Genomic DNA, 18,553 nt, shown 5'->3' on the forward strand with positions numbered 1-18,553 from the left:
CTACCCAAAGCTTTTAGTTTCAGTCCTTTCTGTTTTAGGTAGACCCTCTGCCACACAATTTCTCTTTTAATAAAGAGAGAAATTAAGCTTTTACAGAGCAATCTGTAAAGAAGTGTAACCTCTTCACAGATTAAAGAATAGAAAGACCAAAGATGATTCTATATGCTATAGAAAAAATTTTAAACCCATCAATGTATAAGAAGTTATATCATTTTCATTTATAAGAAGTAAATACCTTAAAATAGCACCCAATATAGTTGATTTTTTTTATTATTTCTGAAAAGTGTTTGGCAATGTTTATGATTATTTTTACTAATCAGGCCAGGCTGGGCTGAAAAAAATGAAGAATAATTAGTCTCTGAACCTAATGTATTCAGGCATTTTACCACAGGATCAAAGAGTAGAGAAAGGCTCCTGCTTTTACAGCCAGTTTATGAATTGACAGGCAAGCTGGATGGTGATCTATATTTTAATGCCTGCTTCGGCATTTCTCAGAACAGATCCTAAATATCCATCTGACCTCTGTCCCTGTTCCAGTACTTTATCTACAGCTGCATTCTGGGACTGATATCCTGCTCAGTTTTCCTGCGCGTAAATTATGAGTTGAAAATGTTGATAATGATGGCTGCGTTGATGGGTTACAACACCATCTTCCTCCACACCCATGCCCACCTGCTGGATGGCTACAGCCAGGTCTTGTTTGAAAGGTGAGTTGTTTCCTCTTCATTACATTTATTTCTTCCACAGGACGATGAGTATGTGTTGAGTAAATCAAATTAGCAGTGTCGTTGATAATCATTGTGTGAGACAGTTTCCTTGAAGTGATGGCTTAGAAAGATGTGTGCTGTGTTACAGATTGCATGTTGTGAAATACTCTTAGAAGGTATGGAGTGATTTAGAGAGGAGATTTATGTTATAACTCTGCTTCATGGATGGGGATAACCTGGGGTATCTTAACCTCAGCACTATTGACATTTGGGGCTGGATAGTTCTCTGGCCTGTGGGTGTCCTGGGCACTGTAGGATATTGAACAGCATCCTTGGCCTCTCCCCACTAGATGCCAGGAGCACCCACCACCCCCAGTCACCACAACCAAAATTGTCTCCAGATGTTGTCAACTGTCCCCTGGGGGCAGAATTGCCCCACTTTAAGAACAACAGAATCAAACATACACAAAAATAGTGGAAAAGTAAGTGGTTACATTAACAAGGTATGGTGCTGAGTTTATTATTAGAGAGTTCTTAAAATGCCGTTGGCAGGTGAAATGTCAACCCTGGTGATGCTTTGTTCAATGAAGAACTTGACCTACAAGCAAAGATATAATTGTGTTAGCTCTCCCGACCTTAGGGCTAGATGCCGTAAAATGATCCTATCAGGTTCACTGACTCAGAATTAGGAAATGTTTCCTGTTATCAAAATACTTCCATAAGCCCATAATGAATATTTTATTTCCTGCTTGAAAAAGCAGTTGTTTTAATCATCATGATGTACTCCTTCTCACATCTCAGTAGCAAAACAAAGTTTCCTATCAAGTGGCAGGTTCATTTCTGGACCAACTGGGCTTCAAGTTACTTTCTACAGGCACTTTGCATTCTCTTCCATAACATTTCTGTGTTTTCCTGTAAAATAATGCCTGTTAGCAAAGGTTGGTTGCTCCAGAGAGTTAGTTTATGTTGACTGCACACGGCCACTAACTTTCCCGCTGAAGGCCAGTGTCATTGAGGGCAGGCTCCTCCCTGGGTAAACGTTTCTGAACAACAAGGCCACTTCTTAACAACACATTCTCCTCACCTAATTTAATTTCCATCATCCTCCACAGCATGAAACCCTAATAATCTGTAATCAAGCTTCAGGCAGCGGAGTCGCAAAAATGCAAAATAGCATTAAGGAAATTTTATGATTCCTTAGCCAAGATGAGAATGAAACTGGAAGTTAATTTTCCAATAAATTTTCAAAGCAGCCAACCAAGCATGATTTAATATTTCTCTACTGGATCAAGAGAGCCTGGACCATATCCCTAAATAAATGCAGCATTACTGATTTCTGCACACAGCTGGCTATGGGGCTAAATTTCCCTTTATTAGATTTAAACCTCCTGAGTATGTTATGAATCCAAAGCAAAAGAAGAAATTAGATTACGAAGTTTCTGATGGGGAGAAAATTACTTCGGGGTTGGGGGTAGAGTGAGGCCCATGGAAAGACACACGGTCTCTGATTAAAATCCCAGCAGCAGTAGAGGAGTTATCAACTTGAAGAAAAAAGAATTTTGTTCCCCTTTTAAAGGACTTTTGCTTTATTCAAGGCATTTTCATATTTGCTCTCCTGACCTTGTCTTGACACCAGCCTTACAAGGTCGAGAGGGCTAACGTGAGGATCAGGGCCTCAGTGACTCACCTCAGCATTCAGCAGCGAGCCAGGGTGGGCTCCAAGAGGGTGGGCCTGGCCCCTGGTTCCTAATCTTGCTCTTAAGTTACTGGCACTTTCCGCACCTCTCCTTGTATGAGCTGGCACCATTTTCCCAGATGCAGCCATCACTGAAGGATGGGTATCCCTGCCATAGCCTAATGTCTCAAAATTAACAAATTTTCTCTAACATCAGTTTAAAACTATCCCCAAATGAGGGCCCCATCAAAGTAGGAGTTTAGGATTATGTCCTGAGTTCCCCAGCCTCATGCCTGTTGGATGTAACACTTTTACTCATGCCAGAGGCAAAACCCATCGCTGTCACGGGTGTCTTTTTCCTCACTGAGATTCACCAGTTGCAAAGGCAGATTTTCCCATCAAAAGATTGGTGCGAGTTTACTCTCCTTTCCCTGGTTTATTGATGCTGACAACTCTTTCAGATATGAAAGTAGGAGGATGATTAAAAAAATAGTAATAATAATAAAGCTGCCGGTCTGGAATGCTGCCTTACGAGTGAACATCAGTAAATCCCGAAGTCACAGGTGCCCTTCAGGAAGTGAGCTGGTTTAAGAACAATCCAGCAGCACAGCCTTCTCTGAGAGAGCTTACCATTTCTTTAAGTTGCAAGCTTGGTCCTGTGCATTTCCCGACTTAAATATATCTGCTCTCTGTGCCCTTGTCCCTGGCTCGTTCCTGCTGTCCCAGTCTTTGCTCCAGTCTTCTTTCCAGCACCTGTGCCACACTCCCACACTGTAGCCTTTGAACTTGCCCTTCATTCCCAGGAAATCCATCTCGATCTTTGGGCATTCACTCCCAGGTGTGGCTGATAGCTGGCAGCTCTTCTCTCCTGTCCCACACTGGAAAAATGGAGAGTACCCATCCGGGAAGGCTGCCAATGCAGAGTAGCCCCTCTTGTGTGTTAGCTCCTGGCCTGTACTTCTGTGCTGAGGACTTTAACACTGTCCCTGGACTCAAACAAAAGAGACGGTGCAGAGCAAAGTTCTGCTGCTGTACCCACAGTGTCTGTAACTCTGCCTGGCATACAGTAGATGCTCAATAAGCACCACTTGAATGGCTGAATAAAAGCAGGATGTGTTCCTGAACAATCTGAAGAGCCTAAATACTGGCTGTATTGAACTGTCTCCACTCGTCTGCTTCCCAGAGGTGTTTATTCAGCTCATTGAGGATGTCTCTTTTCAGCCTCAACATCAGCTTTTGTTTGTATCCTTAAATTTCAAAAATGCTGAGAGAGGACATCACTTTATCAGGCAGTGCTATACCATCTTCTGAATACATAGTTTGGACAGTGTTGTCCTGTAGGTGAGTTCATGATCATCCCTCTAGGAAGAACCTTGACTGAGCCAGATTTGACATTGGTAATAGACAAACCAACAAGACAGTACAAACCAACAGGAACATTTTTTTGCCAACAGAGTTAGCAGAAAAACAAAAAAACAGAATACATATGCACTAGAAAAACTTCAGATCAGAAAATTGCATCACAGAGATGCTTACAGATGCATGAATATAGAAAGCAGACTTTTCAGGAGAACTACAACAAAAACACTACTTGAGAGTGCACCATTGAAACTCTATTAGAATGAGGCCAAAAACATCCCAGTTCTTAACATCACATGCCTTTGTATGATTCTGATAAGTCACTTAAAGGGGAGTGAAGCTCAGAAGTTTCTGGTATTTAGAAGGCCCAGAACAAGATGTTTTCTTAATTCTTCGGCATTTACAACCATTCTCCAAATTGTCTGGGAGTACATGATGTTTTGCTGAATCAATCAAAAATTGTTCCATTGCCTATCCAGAACACTCTCTCCCAAAGCCATGAGCCAGAGTTGCTAAGTGATGGTGATGTTGATGACAGTTGATATTCCTGGGAGCTGTTTCGTGAAAAGTGGCTTTGCCAAAGACACTCCCCTCCCCTTGGCAAAGGCTTGCTACAGCCTGCAAGACATTGTCAGATTTTTCCTGTGAGTTTTTTTTTTTTTTTTTTCCTCTTGTGAAACTAAGAAGTCTCAAGGGGTGGGTGTTATTTCATGGGGACCCAGCCATTATGTTAATGCAGCAGAAGGAAAGAAACGTGCCTTCAGTTCAGAAGAGGTGATGGGGGGTGAAAGGTTTGAACAGAGGAGCTATCAAGGAGCCCAGTGGGTTATCCAGCTCTGGGTTGGAACTTAAATAAAATGAACACTTTGTGGAGAGTATATAAATAAGGTATTTAAGCAGCAGTCATACCCAATATCTTCCATCAGTCAGAAGCTCTAGATCATTGCTGAGAGAAATGTCTGCAGAATTTTAACTTCCCAATCTTAGCAACAGCTCCATACCAAAGATGTCAATGGAGATGCTCAAATTAGCATTACTCATTGAGAGATGTTCTGAGTTAAGCACTTTCAGGGTAGAAATGTTCTGCTTTCTCTATTTTTCCTGTGTATCATGGAAATCCTGGTTGCTAGGATTCAAGATATTGTGACATTTTTACATGGTCTCTATTTGGGATCAATTGCTGAGAAACTAACCAAAACTCTTGAGGAAGTCCTGTGGAATTAACCACGCCCAGGAGAGGGGCAGGGCTCGTTCCCCTGGGCAGATCTTGGGTATTCCAAAGCACCCAATATTTCCTTAAATTCTCCTCTTTTAAATTTAAAATGGATTCCAATCTATCCCCTAATATATCCAAGGTAATACTGAAGTGAGTTCAAGTTACTTTTGAGTTTAACATCTCAGCTTCCCCTCCCCTGCCCATGTTCCCCCACCCAGTACCATCTTCAGGAAGTAAGGAATTCAGCAAGTTTCTCTGCAGCTTCTCTTGCACAGCTAGCTGGGGAGCTTGGAGGGGTGGAATCTGATCCCAGGGCCACTCAAATTCCACCAGCCTTTCTTTTCTCCTACAAAAAGCAAACATGAGTGATCTACCTCATTATCTAACATAAAAAAGAAAATGTCCTGTGGTTTGGACTCACCCTCAGGAAGATATGAGGTTTTAGGCTTTGCTGTTGTTTTCTTTTGTTTTTATAGTGGGGGGGTAGGGGACTTCACACAGCCAGTGCCCATAGGATACAAAGAATATATACTCCATACCATTAACTCCTCAATCTATGACATTAAGGCTGTGTTAGTCTCTAGGGAGCCTATGGCACTGAGCTACCAGCTACTTCCTCCTTAAAATCACTCCTCTCCAGTAGAATGAAAGAACCAAGACCTTACTCAAGGTGCACCATAATTCCATAGCCGAGTGCCAGCACTGCGGCTCCAGCCACACACTTCCATTCTCTCCCGACTTTCAGCTGCCTCCAGGGCTCTTTCCTTGTACAAACCTGACCTTTAAGTGTGTGCATCTGTTCGTGTCCTGGAATGGTTTGCATGGCATTTATGAATCTCTCAGAAAAAGTGAGATGCTCCGAGCTGCCTGTCCTTGGATGACATTGGACCAGCATCACTGGAAGTTTTGGAGACCTGCATTGTCTCTCCAGGATGATTAAATAACTGCATAAAATCTGGTGACTCTGCATCTAACCAAGGGAGGAAAGAGAGCTCAGAAGTGGAACCCCTCGGGGAGAAGAGTCCTTCCCAAGCAGACTTAGTGATTTGCCCTCGCATCCATTTGTTTTCTTGGATATGTGTTTATTGAATACTCTTTATATGCCAGACCTTTTTGCTGATGTTTGAGCACACAAATGAATAAAATATATTCTCTACTCTCAAGAAGATCAGCAAAACTTTTTATTAAAAAATTGTGTTAACAAAGCTGGAAGGAGAATTGTCAGGTCATCTCGGCTAAGTTCACAGCTTATCTGGAAAATGAGGAGCTTGTTGAGTAGAAGCTACATCGGGTGGACCAAAGTTGACTTTAATATTGAAAAGACCCTGAAGAACTGTGAAATTGGTCAAAACATGCAGGTGCCTACCATGATATAGGAGTGGCTCAGTCTTGGTCAAAAACCGTAAATGGTACAGCACTAACCAGTAGAAAGAAAGGCTGTGTGTTCAAAGTGAGCATGAGTCCTGCTTTAGAGCACTCCTGGCAGAGCTGGCGGTGATTGGAAAGTCCTCGAGCACCCATTGTAAAACAGGTTTGCATTGCTCCCCTGAGTCTGAGTGTTGAGTGTAGGAAGGAATCCTGGCTGAGCTGTCATCCTCATGCTTCATCACAGTGAGCAAAAGGCAGGATGAAGGCACTGCCTCTGTAAGTCATGGGAAGAGATTCCCAAAGAGGAGAGCTTCAGGGGTCCTCGGCAACCAGGATGCCACTTCAAGTTGCAGGAGAGAGCAACTCTGCATACCCAGGAGTGCATCTTCATGATGCCCTGCCCCTTCTCAAAGCAGACGTGGACTGGATTTACAGACAGGACATCCATAGGCTGCCTTTATTTTTGCCTTGCTCATTTTAACCCCAACATTTGTTTTCTGGGGTGTTTCGTTTTACTCTGGACAGTATTGTTTTTTTGACATGATAATTAACATCCCAGTCCTGTGCTGATGAAGATTCAGTGGGCAGGTTCCTCCTTGTGGCATCATCAGGTTGGTGCAAACTTCATCAGTTTATCACTGGTATAATTATTATTATTGCATCATTGGACATGAAATATTCCTGAGGATTCAGGGGTCTTTGGTTAGCAAAAACAGGCATTTCCTAACTCACTGGTGTAACCCAGAGACAGCCAAGAAAGCTAAAAAGATGTATTCACTGAACAGTATGAGGGTATCATATGGGGTGGGGTGGGGTGGGGTGGCAATAGAGCTGTATTTTCTGTTGGCATCTTCTTAATGAGTTTGTGGACCTCAGGGAGTCAGGGTCCTCAGAGGTTAGACTGATTTTTAACCCAGTCCATGACTTCCAGAAGATTTGATCTTACCTCAGCTAATCTGCATTCCTTCTGGTACTTTCTTCCCAAAAACTTGATGCGTCTTTCACCTGTAAAAACAAGTCTCTGAAACTATGACTATGTTTATGTCAACTTGACTCTCTCCCAGGAATAATGGAAACCTCATCTGAACTGTTTGCCTTTAGCTAAAGACAAGTTCACTAAGTAATTCCTCCATATTTCTCACCCAGTTTTTCAGGTTACTTTGTCCTTTTGGATTCTTGAAACTTGAGGGCAAGAATGGTTGCTCATTGACAGCCTCAGGGTGAGAAACATCGTCAGCTAGTGTGTGGCCACAGGCAGGTCTGAGTGTCTAAGTCCTCGAGAGCCTGATGCTTGGATGTGGGAAGAAGATATGCAGTCGCATTTTGGCTGCTCTATCGTGGAGTTCAAAATGCTTTCATTCTCTCTGTTGTATTAGCTGTGTTGTCCTCTCTTCCTAACAGCCCTAACATGGGAGAGTGCAAAGTAGATTTCATCCTTGAAACTTGGAGAGAGAGGGGTCTCCGACCAAGCTGGCCGTCGTTTTTATGTAAATGGCCAACAGAGTCTGCCAGGAAAACATCCTAGGATTCTATGCTATCTATTGTGCATCTTTCCACACACTTCACAATCCACTTCCTCCCCACCCTACCCACGTACACACAAAGACAAAGCAACCCAGGAGTGGACCTCTGAGGAGGGAAATTAATCTTTCAAACTACAAGAGCCCAAATAGCCCTCATTCATGGGCAGCCTACCTTGGAGAGAAAGGCTGCAGGATGCATTGGAGGGTCTTTGCTAAATGAATAATGCAAGTTTTTGAGGAATCTAAAGGAAATCCAAGAAAGCAAGATGGAGTCCCTGCTTTTCGTTAGAGAATTCCAGAAGAGCAAAAGGCGTCCATGTATTGACATGCAAGTCTTTTCCACAGGCTGTGTTGTGCCTTGTCATTTCTAAGGTCTGTGCAGGTCTGTACTTTCAAATCCATTCTTCAGTCCACCCATGAGAGCCTCCCATTCTCCTCTAAATACCCAGCTCCACCCACCACGATTCCTTAAGGCACAAGTTCGGGGAGACAGAACAGGGGGTTCCCGCCCCCTCTAAACCAAGATGCAAAGGCATTAATTTGAGATTTCCAAAAAGGATTTTTACCAGTAGGTGTTTGCATGCTTTTTCTGTAGGATTAACTGAAAACCAAGCAAGAACTTCAATTACATGAGAAGATCCCACTTCTGATCCCATGTCCTAGAGTGAGAGGGACAGGAGCTGGCTCTACATGTTAGGAACATTGAGTCCCTTAGCTGGGGATGCAAGGAAGACCTGAATTTTTATTTGTTGCACTAATGAAGCCACTGCAAAATGCTGACCTGCAAGTTAACATTTTGCTCTTAGGCTGGGGGGAAAAATGAATTTGAATTTCCGTGATGTCAGTATTGTTTTACACCATCTCCCCTCCGTCAATAAAACTGTACCATTGAACAGAGCTTCCATGGGCTCAAAAGAAACTGTTTCATTTCTTAAAACCAGTCCTAGTGAAGCAGGAAAGAGGCCCTTCTCATGTACTGCATCCTCAGAGAGAAAATGGCAGCTTACTGATGGCTGATGAGCTTGGAGTCTTCCAACCACAGCTGCCGTGGTGTGGAGTAAGGAGCCCCGTCTGCAAACACAGGATTTCTGGAGCATCCTCTGAGCCACTGGGATGGGTGATGCTGTCTCTTCATTTCTGCAGGAAGCCACCTGTCCTTTGCACCCTTCCGTTCTGTTAATGGCAGTTGCCCATCTGCATTTCCCTCACTTTTTATCTAGCTTCCTAGGTCCCGCCTCCTCCCTTCTCACTCTGTAGTTCATAATAACTGACTGCCTTTTCTGGACGTGCTTCCTACATCCCAGGTGCTGGCCAGGCACTACATGTTGGACGTGGTGACCAGACAGCCTGCAGGGTCAGCCTTTCTACCCCCACTTCTGAGGAAAGCGAGGCTCGGAGGGGTTTATCCAAGGCCCTGTGGCTCACGAACCCAGGTGCACTTGAGCTCTTTATCCCTCCACTCTCACCTCATGGTCCTTGAACTCACTACGGAGACAACAGAATTTGCAAAGTGAGGGCAACTGACAAGCAAAAAGTGACCTGATATTTGTACTGCAAATGATTACATGTGCCCTGTGCTACTTATGTTAGAGGGTGTCAAATCATAAGCAACTTTTGGTTTTCAGGTCTTATTTGCAGTTGTTTGTGAGAAATAGGCATTTGCCAGCTTATGTCGCATTCCAGGAATAGCCGGAGACTTCTCCTTGCAGGCTAATGTGGAAGGGTGGGTAGTCAGGCAGGATGTTGTAGAGAAGATGGAGAAACCACCCGAGCACAGTGAGCACTTGGGCACAGATAACTTCTTTATACCTACCTGGTCCACAAGGGAAGCAGGGACAGCGTGCCAAGGGTGTCCATCACCTGTGCCTTCATGATACCAAACGATGGGAAAAAAATAACAGGTGCCCATGAGAGAGTTATATGGAACTATATAATTCATGGTTTCCATAGTGGCTTATGGAATTTAAGCTCCCTACTTCATTTTCATACCTTGTACAATTATGCATTTCAAGTATAGTGGTATAGTGTCTCTTTCTGAGAGTAATAACTAAAACATCAAATAATTCACATATCAGAGTTATCCATATTGATCCCAGAAGTAAAAAGACAGTGTCGTTAAACTCTGCGGTTCCTTCCTTTTGTATGTGCTGGAGCTTGGTGTCAAGTAAGTAGCCTATATTAATTTGGAAGAATTTCTCTTTTACTGTGCTCTCAAAACATAGATTGGTTTGATTTTGCTGCAACCTGGGTTTGAAGATGTATTTGAAATGTGTGTGTGCGTCTGGCTGGTGTAGGATGTAGAAATGCACTAGAGGTTCTGGGGTTTGCTGGTACGTGAATACTAAATCCTGTGTGCATGTTGTTTTATCATGTTGTTGTTTTTGTTCATTTGTTTGTTTTTTTTAATAGACCAGGCATTTGGAAAGACCTAAAGACCATGGGCTCTGTGTCTCTCTTTATATTCTTCATCACATTGCTTGTTCTGGGCAGACAGGTAAGAAGTCTTGTTATTTTATATAACTTCTCTAAATTGCCATATTAATAATGCTTTGTTGATGTGCACTATAGCCATTTCCACTCGAACAAATGCATAAGAATCATCTTCCCATCACTTAACAGAAAAATAGGTAGCCTGTATTAGATAAGGCCTCACAAGGTGTGGGTGCTTGGATATAAACAAAAAGTTCTCTCTTTTTTTCCACAAAAGGCAAACTTTGCAAATGTCAGAGATATGACTCAATTTCCTGTTAAATCTTAAAATAAACCATGTAGGCTTTTTAAGCCTATAAAAGTATTCCCCAAGATCTGGCACTACTTGGAAAAATATCCCGTCGACTGTTGGGTTTTCATTTGCATTTCAAAATCTAGGACTTTCTGCTTTTTCTTTGAAATGAGCATGAATACCTTTGTTGTCATTTTTGATCATTCCTAGAAATATGGCCCTCTGTTCAAAAATTTTGTTTTGTGATGTGAGCAAAACTCTTCGCCCTTGATGCTCCGCCTCTGCATGTCTCCCAGTGGAGGCTGTGGGGACAGTGATCTTTAGGGACAGTTATTCTTCCTCTGCCTCTGCCCAAGGATGATGACCCAAGACTACGAGGCTTATCCTGAGCCAGGGAGCTCTGCCTCGACTAAAGCTCGTTTCAGGTTTTTTGATGGATGTCGTAAAACAAAGAAGTGATTTATTTGGAAATAACTGATTAAGAGGTCATGTCAATTGAATGACACAGACCTTACTAAATGAGTAAATTGACTATGTGGCTAAATATGAGAGGCAAATTTAGACCTTGGGTTTTGTTCTGGCTTGCAGGCTCTCCCCACTAGCAAGCTGGTAGTAGTCACATGGACACGCACAGTCTCCGCCCGGGGCTGGCAGTGCAGAGGTCCCTCTTCCCAAGCCCTAGTTGCTGTATCCTTCCTGAGGACTGTGCAGTGCAGCCCTCCCCAGTCTCCCGAGGGCCACCTCACCCTGCAGCAGAGCTTCATGAGCTTCCTCCCCTGCCCACCCTCAGCCTCTGTCTCCAACACGTTCCTGGTTCTGCACATTTCAGTGAATCCATTACACAAGACCTTTCTCTGGTCCCCTGAGTTCCGTTGCTTCTCGTGCTGCCTGGGTTTTCTTTATCCCCACTACTGACTAGCTCTCTGCTCTAACTCATAGGGAAAGTGGGCGTCCCCACTCAGGAAACCCTGTAACTGAGATGTGAAAGAACTTGGCTTCCTTGCAGAATATTGTCTAAATGATCCTTCCTCAGGGAACGATGTGGCCATCCCCTCTTTGGGGTTCAATAGTTCTCCATTTCATAGCTGGGACGTTTTGTCCTGCAGCTTCCCCACTCATGTTATCACTCAGGCTGCTGCCCAGCCACAGATTTAAGAACATAGATTGAATTAAATTCTTCCAGCATTTTTACTGGTCACTGAGATTATAAATGTGCAATACCATATATAGCTGTTGTTGAGTCCAGTGACTGGCAATTGATTAATTACTCTCTAATCAATTTGAGATAAATTATCAAAATGTTTCAGTATTATGTTTGGGCAATAACTGAACACAGTTGTGTTGAAACTAGTCTTACAAGGAGTCATTCCTTTTTTTTCAGTAAAGTAATAATAGAATTTACATCTAGAGACTGAGAAGGTCATTGCTCTCTAAGGGGCTTCACAGCCATCCTTTAACAACCAGCAGTTCATCCCCTGATCTGTGAGAGGCCCTGTGGGAAAATACCAAGATGAGCCAGGAGGCTGACCTTCAGTCCAAAATCAAATGAGTGCTTTTACTATGTCCCAAATCTCATCAGTGTATCTGAGCTAAGACGAACGTTGAAGTCTGTGATAAAGTGCTTCTGTGCACCCTTCCAGAAATACAAGTATATTGCAAACAACGCCCAGGATTTGTAATGAGGTTTTCAAGTGCTGTAAGTATTCACAGCCTCAGAGTTATTTTTTTTCTGATTATTTTCTAAATGATAGAAGAGACATTTTGCAACTTATTTTTGTTTTTTTGTCCTAATGGCTACCCTGTCTCACCACCGTTTTTTTTTTTTTTTAGTGATGGGGATGTGCTTCCTTTCTGAGCACATTAGTATACTAAATATTGCCCAGGTGACTAAGGAACCTGATTGGAAACATAACACATCTCCCATGTAGAAGCTAGGGTGGTACTGTCTGTACCTGAAGCCTAGTTTATGGGAGAAACATTAGCCAACTCTGGGGCCTCTTTTGCAAAAGGAGGCTCTCCTGTGTTTCACAAGAGTTGAACAGCAGCACGTTTCCATGGAGGATCCGTATTCGGGGGGAGTACATTCAAGGGATGGAACCAGGTGGCAGACCAAGTGAGATGGAATTGAGGCTGAAGTCATTTTGTGTGAGGATTTAGAATCCGAGAATGAGCAGTATCACGTGCTGCCCACTGCCTGGCCCAGCAACTGCTTCTGCTCACGTAGGAAGAGGTCAGGCATCCCCATTCCCCAGGTGATTTTCAGAACTAGACAAAGCAGGAGACGACCCTGAAGGCGGAGCTGGATGTCCAATCTGTGACCATCGGTGGGGTTGGAGACAGGGCTCGGAGGTTCTGCCTGGACGACTCTTCCAGGCTGTTCCTGCTCTCCCTGCTGTCATTGATAGAGTTAATGAACAGCAAATCCTTCATCTCAGAACGAGATCTGGGTCCCCGAGGACTTGAGGAGACATCCCACAGAGAATCTGCCTACTGGCTGGCCATGTGATGAATGCACAGTGTGCGAGGCAGGGCTCGAGGTGATGGGGAGCTTCAACGTGATGGGCTGGATTTGGAGACTTTAGAGGAGGCTCAAGAGAAAAGAGCAAAACCACACTACCTCTGATGATACTGCATGGGGCCCGGGCTAGATGCCCAAGAGAAGAAAACCAGTATAAAATGAGGAGGAGTCTAGAAATGGACCCATAAACTAAGGGTCATCCAAACAACAGGAGGGAAAAAAGACAGGGGGTAGAGGAGGCAAAAGATTTCCTGTCCCAGGTGATGAGGCGATTGTTGGTCACAGGCTGTGCTGCACTGAGTCCCAGCCACCAACAGTGCTGCGACCCAGTAGCTACAGTGGAGGCAAAATGGCTTTTCTCATGGATCCCAGCATCACACACACTGCACAGTCCAAAATGAAAAACGGCTCTGCCTTCCTTAGCCTTTCTCTCCCATTCTTAAAGACAAGTAAAATAACTCCCGAGTCCTCTCTCATAAGGTCCTCTTGGACTCGATTGCTTTTCAAAGCATTGTTTCTAACACTTTCCACCTAAGTTTCTTTCCTTCTCCGTCGGAAGGCAGAGGTCTTCAGGATCTGCTGCCTGGCTGCTCTCTTCCAGGATCTGGTCGTGACTTGATAAGCTCGACTGGCTGCCTGCAGGCCCCTGTCCCCCCGGCTCAGCTCTTTGGACACTTGTTTACTTTCTTAAGTCTTTTTGGTAACTTTGCTCCTGAGCTATCAATAAGAGACTGAACTCATAAAGTGACATATAACACCCTTCTTTTGAATGCTTCCAGAAGTGTGCACACTGGGACTTTGTTTTGAAAAAGAGTAGTTGCACTTTCCAAAAGAGGAGTTTGGAATCAGATATTTTACAAAAATACTAACAAACAGATCATAGAATTGGGAGAAAGTATATGAAAATATGTTATCCACATGAAAACCTGTTTAACAAAAACATCAGTTCTCTGCAAATCTGTGCACTGATTTGGTATGAAAATATTTGTCTTCCTTTTGAGTCCGTCCACATGAGTTTCTAATGTAGCCTAGCAGCCGCTTGTGTGTAAACACTGGAATTCTACAGCAGACTGCATAGCTTGGGAAGGTGACAGGAAAGAATTGGCAAAATGTCACTTTCAGTCTAATGTAGCTGGTTCCAGAATATTCTGATTCATCTTATTAGGAGGAATACAGAATGCTTACCTGTGATGAAACAGCAGCCACTCAGAAAGCCTCAGGAATGTCTTAGTTTAGTCCATATATTTTTGGTATGCGGATATCTTTTAAGATTTACCTGGATTGGGCTTGCTACCATAACTGATTTCTCAGAGTTGGCTTCATCTCAATTTTGATTTTTGTCTAATTGAGGATACACCCGTGTCTCTACAATGTCGCCACCAGTGATTGCTTCTGTCATTTTGGTTCAAAAACAACCACAACATTAGTTTATCAAAAAAAAAGAAAGAAAGAAAAAGGAAGGAAGGAAGGAAGGAAAGAAGGGAGGGAAAAAAAAGAAATCCAACTAAATCTAGTTTCCAGCTAACATGCCTTTTATAGTCAATGGATATCATGATTTCTATTAGTTCAGAGTGTGGAAACTTTTGTTTTTATGTTTTTGTTTTAATGTAAAACTCTTAATGTAACCAAAGTTTTAAGACATCTATTTTTGCAGTCCTTTTGGAAAATAGTTTGCTATGTGAGGTAAAAATTAATGCCATACCAGAAGAGGAGGAATATTTTTTGAATGTGTCATGTATAGATTAAGTCAAACCTATTTGATAAATAATCATTATTCTGTTAGGTTTCAAAATGTGGATTTTTAAAATTTCCTATTTGTGCATGAGAAGCTGTTACCTGTCTGTGTTTTCTCTTATTTTTATTGCCATTGATAGAATTAGTCAAACCATCAAAACAAACAATAATCCTTCATTTAGCTCATCTTTGCATTTGTTTGTCAAACAAGCTACTATCTGTGCTGAAATACACCCTCTCTCCTAGACCCTTCTGCTAAAGGAAGATTCATTCAAGGATATTTCATTATATTAAATTATTTATGTCATAGGAGGCACAAAATGATGCTAAGATCAAAAAGACCCTTTGTCAATAAATGAGCCTCTGAATTTCAACAATGTTAATAAAAACTGCTTAGAAATAAAATGTTAATGCATTACAAAGCATGAAGCAAGATATTTTTACTAGCAGCACTATCTTAATTCAATGATATCAAATTTAATTTTGTCTTAAGTATAATGGCATCTTCTTTCAGTACTATGCAATCCCAAATGTAAAAGTGAGCATTTTATAGTGAACATATAATAATGTAATTTCAGTGGGGTAAAACTGATATACAAATTTTAAAGCCAATGCCCCAATATAAACTGTTATTTTTGAAATGGAAATCATTAAACAATACACTGTCTCCACTAATGCATTTTTCATTTTTCATTATTTCTATCCTACTGTGCCTCCTCTCAAAAAGGAATTTGAACCATCTTTCGGCAGCATGGCTGGGCAAGAAGCTTTAATGTCTTTTTTACTTTCAGGCTTCCAATGTAGCTCTCTGCCCTGTTCCTGACACCGTCCTTTCCTTAACTTGTTTGTTCAAACAAATGTTAGAGGCTGAGAAAGGGCATTTGGGGTGAGCCAGAGGGCTTCACGGGGAGGGTGATGCTGTTCGTGGGCTCTCTGCTTTGGTTTTGTTTCATTCTTTGTGTTGTTTTTTTCTCTTTAAAACCTCCACTCTGGCAGGACGAGATGCCTACTGTGTCTTTACCTCTGTGTCCTCTTGTAACAGAATGAATATTACTGTAGGTTAGACTTCTTGTGGAAGAACAAGTTCAAAAAAGAGCGGGAGGAGATAGAGACCATGGAGAACCTCAACCGCGTGCTGCTGGAGAACGTGCTGCCCGCTCACGTGGCCGAACACTTCCTGGCCAGGAGCCTCAAGAACGAGGTCAGGTGGGGGGCCGGGAGGCCTGTGGGTGTCACATACCCAAGTGTGAGTCAATGTCCCAGATGGGCAGGAATTGTTCTGTTTTCAAGAGACTTTGGGTTGGTCGCGTGGACATCAGTGGAGATCGTGAGGTAGATTGCCTAGAAGTCATCCCATGGAACTGATTCAGTCCTAAATGCTGTCAATGAATCATTACACCTAAATGTTCTTCCCAAAACATGTAAAACTCTGAATGTGCCCCGTGAGGCCCTGTGGTCTCAGACCTGCTTGAAAGTGGTCACCACCCTCCTTCCTGGTGTGCAAGGCTGTCATCCACAGCAGCATGCCATGGGGGCCCAAGTCAAGGGCCAGGTAACTAAGCTGTTCGTTTCACACACCTGTTGTCTTACTGCTCTCACCTGCCTGCAGAGGATCTCAGAATTCCAAATGAGCAAGGAAGGAGCTAGGAGCAGATCAAAGGCTCAAATGGATGGAAATGAGACCTCTTTGGAAAATTTAAAGGAATGGATGTTTAACTAGAATTGAAAGACTGGGATGCCATTTAGATTTTAAAATGGCTCACAAACTGAGATGTTATGAAATCGCTGTAGTATCATTGAACTGCAAGTGTAAGCAGAAGCATCTCAGATTGGAGTTCATTTACTTAAGAAACAGGAATTGTTTTTTGAGCACCCACTACTTGCCAAGGCCTGTTCTAAGTCCTGTGGCATTTCAGAGATGGAAAAGGAGCAATCACTGCCTTTAGGACATGTTCAGTGAAGATTGGAAATGACAGATAGGGGAAGGAAGCAGAGGGGCCTGTCGATAGATACATTCATTCATGGATAAACCAAACCTTGATGCTACTGGAGCACACAGCATCTTCAGGGGAGAAGGCGTTGGACAAGAGTATTTTGGTAGCATATTTAAAGCTGACATTAAGAAAGAAATGCTGGGTGGTAGGTGGGAAGCTAGACATTAGCATCCTCATCTTGCAGGAAGCTCAAGAGCCCGCTGCCCCATCCAGCGGCCCCCAGCAAGTCTGCCTGAATACAACTGCGCACTTTTTCTTTGCCCTAGTGCTTTCTTAATGCAGAAGGATATTCAGCAGCCTATTTACCTATTGGTCACAGGTCTTGAAATCATGACATCTTCTAAGCAGGAACCATCTGTTTTCATTAGCAATGCAGGAGTTTCTTTACATCAACATGTCTAACTGTGAATTCAGGTTTTAACTTCAGCACATCCATAATTTTGCCTCTGCCTTGTGGCCAAGCTGGTACTGGGCCCTGGAGACAGAGATGCACAAGGCAGAGGCAGCCCTGCCTTCTGGGGCTCCCAGCCTCAGGGAGGGGGAGCCTGTGGTCCTGAGGGCACTGGGAGAATAAATGTGGGAGCCCAGAAAGCCCTCGTGAGGAAGCGACTTCTGAACCTGGAAAGGAAATGGTAGCAATTAGCTGGGATGGGGGTTGAAGAGGGAGAGAGAGAACATTCCAGGCTCCAAGGAGCTACTTTTGAACAGGCCGCAGGAGAGTGCCTGGTTCTAGATCTGAAAAGAGCCCACTGGGTCAAGTGGGACTGGAGCGGGGGACAAGTTTGGGGGAGCGAAGAGGCGCACCCCTCCTGGATGGAGATTGGAGGAAAGCCATCCTGAAGCCAAGAAGCTTTCGAATGGTCTCAAGGTGGTCTGGCTGGGCTCAGGGTTCAGCCTTGTGGGACTTACGGACCTTCATTGTCCCACATGACAGCCTTCCTGGGCCAGACCGCTAGAATGAGGGGATCCTCTCTATTCTTTCTCATTTGCTTGACTTATTCTAAGCCAGCATTTGAACATAACTTCCCCTTTGGAAAGAAGGAAAGGGAGGGTGGTTGGCGTGGAAAGAGAATAAAACTTGGGACTAGACAACTCAGGCTTGATTCTCAGTTTGAACGTTTTCTATTTGTGTGAACTCAAGCCAGGTACTTCCCCCATCTGTGCCTCAGTCTCCCCATTCGTAAAAAGGCATTGGTTGTGCCTTCCTTTGCAGTTGCACCAGGTAGAGCATGAGAAGTTGATATAATCGCCACACTGAACATCCCCCCAGGCGAGGTGGGCATTTGGCAGAGGAGGTAGCAGAGGCCCCAGGCCACACAGGCAGCACACATGGGCAGACTCACTCCTGCTGGCACCTCGTGTGGGCTCGTGCACTGACTGGGTGGTCCTACATCATCCTCATACCACCTGCACCGAGGGGAGACGTGCCCCTCCAGTCCCCTAATTAGTGCTATTTGATTAAAACATATTCTGCACAATATTCTCCTAAAGAAAGAGAAGAAGCCCATTCCACAAGATTCTCTGCTTCTACTGAAATTCACCTGGCAGTTACCCACAGTGTCTCCTGCAGCCCTCCCCACCCAGGATGGCCTCAGGGGGTACAGGGACCCCCAGAACCGAAGCCCTGAGCTGAGGGTCAGGAGAGGGGGCTGAGCCCTGGCTTTGGCTCTGCTTGGCTGTGTGGGAGGCTTGGAATCTTTCCAGTGACCAAGTGGAGGTTGGCATCTTTGGGTGAAG

At 43.7% G+C, this 18,553-nt stretch overlaps 1 protein-coding gene across 2 annotated transcripts in view; it reads left to right on the forward strand.

Annotated features, from left to right (window-relative positions):
• ADCY2 (adenylate cyclase 2) overlaps positions 1-18,553 on the forward strand; it is a 510,848-nt gene that overhangs the window by 452,982 nt on the left and 39,313 nt on the right. The window contains exons 18-20 of one of the 2 annotated variants that reach the window (XR_005210959.1): positions 538-707; positions 10,258-10,342; positions 15,882-16,023. Coding sequence is in view for 1 of the 2 variants with exons in the window: in XM_037799254.1 (XP_037655182.1) it covers positions 538-707; positions 10,258-10,342; positions 15,865-16,023 (414 nt within the window). In the remaining variant the exon portion in view is untranslated. Of the gene's footprint in view, positions 1-537; positions 708-10,257; positions 10,343-15,864; positions 16,024-18,553 lie in introns of both variants that reach the window. The other variant, XM_037799254.1, reaches the window with a different exon arrangement.

The sequence above is a fragment of the Choloepus didactylus genome, chromosome 11 (assembly GCF_015220235.1).
Source record: "Choloepus didactylus isolate mChoDid1 chromosome 11, mChoDid1.pri, whole genome shotgun sequence".
NCBI lineage: Eukaryota > Metazoa > Chordata > Mammalia > Pilosa > Megalonychidae > Choloepus > Choloepus didactylus.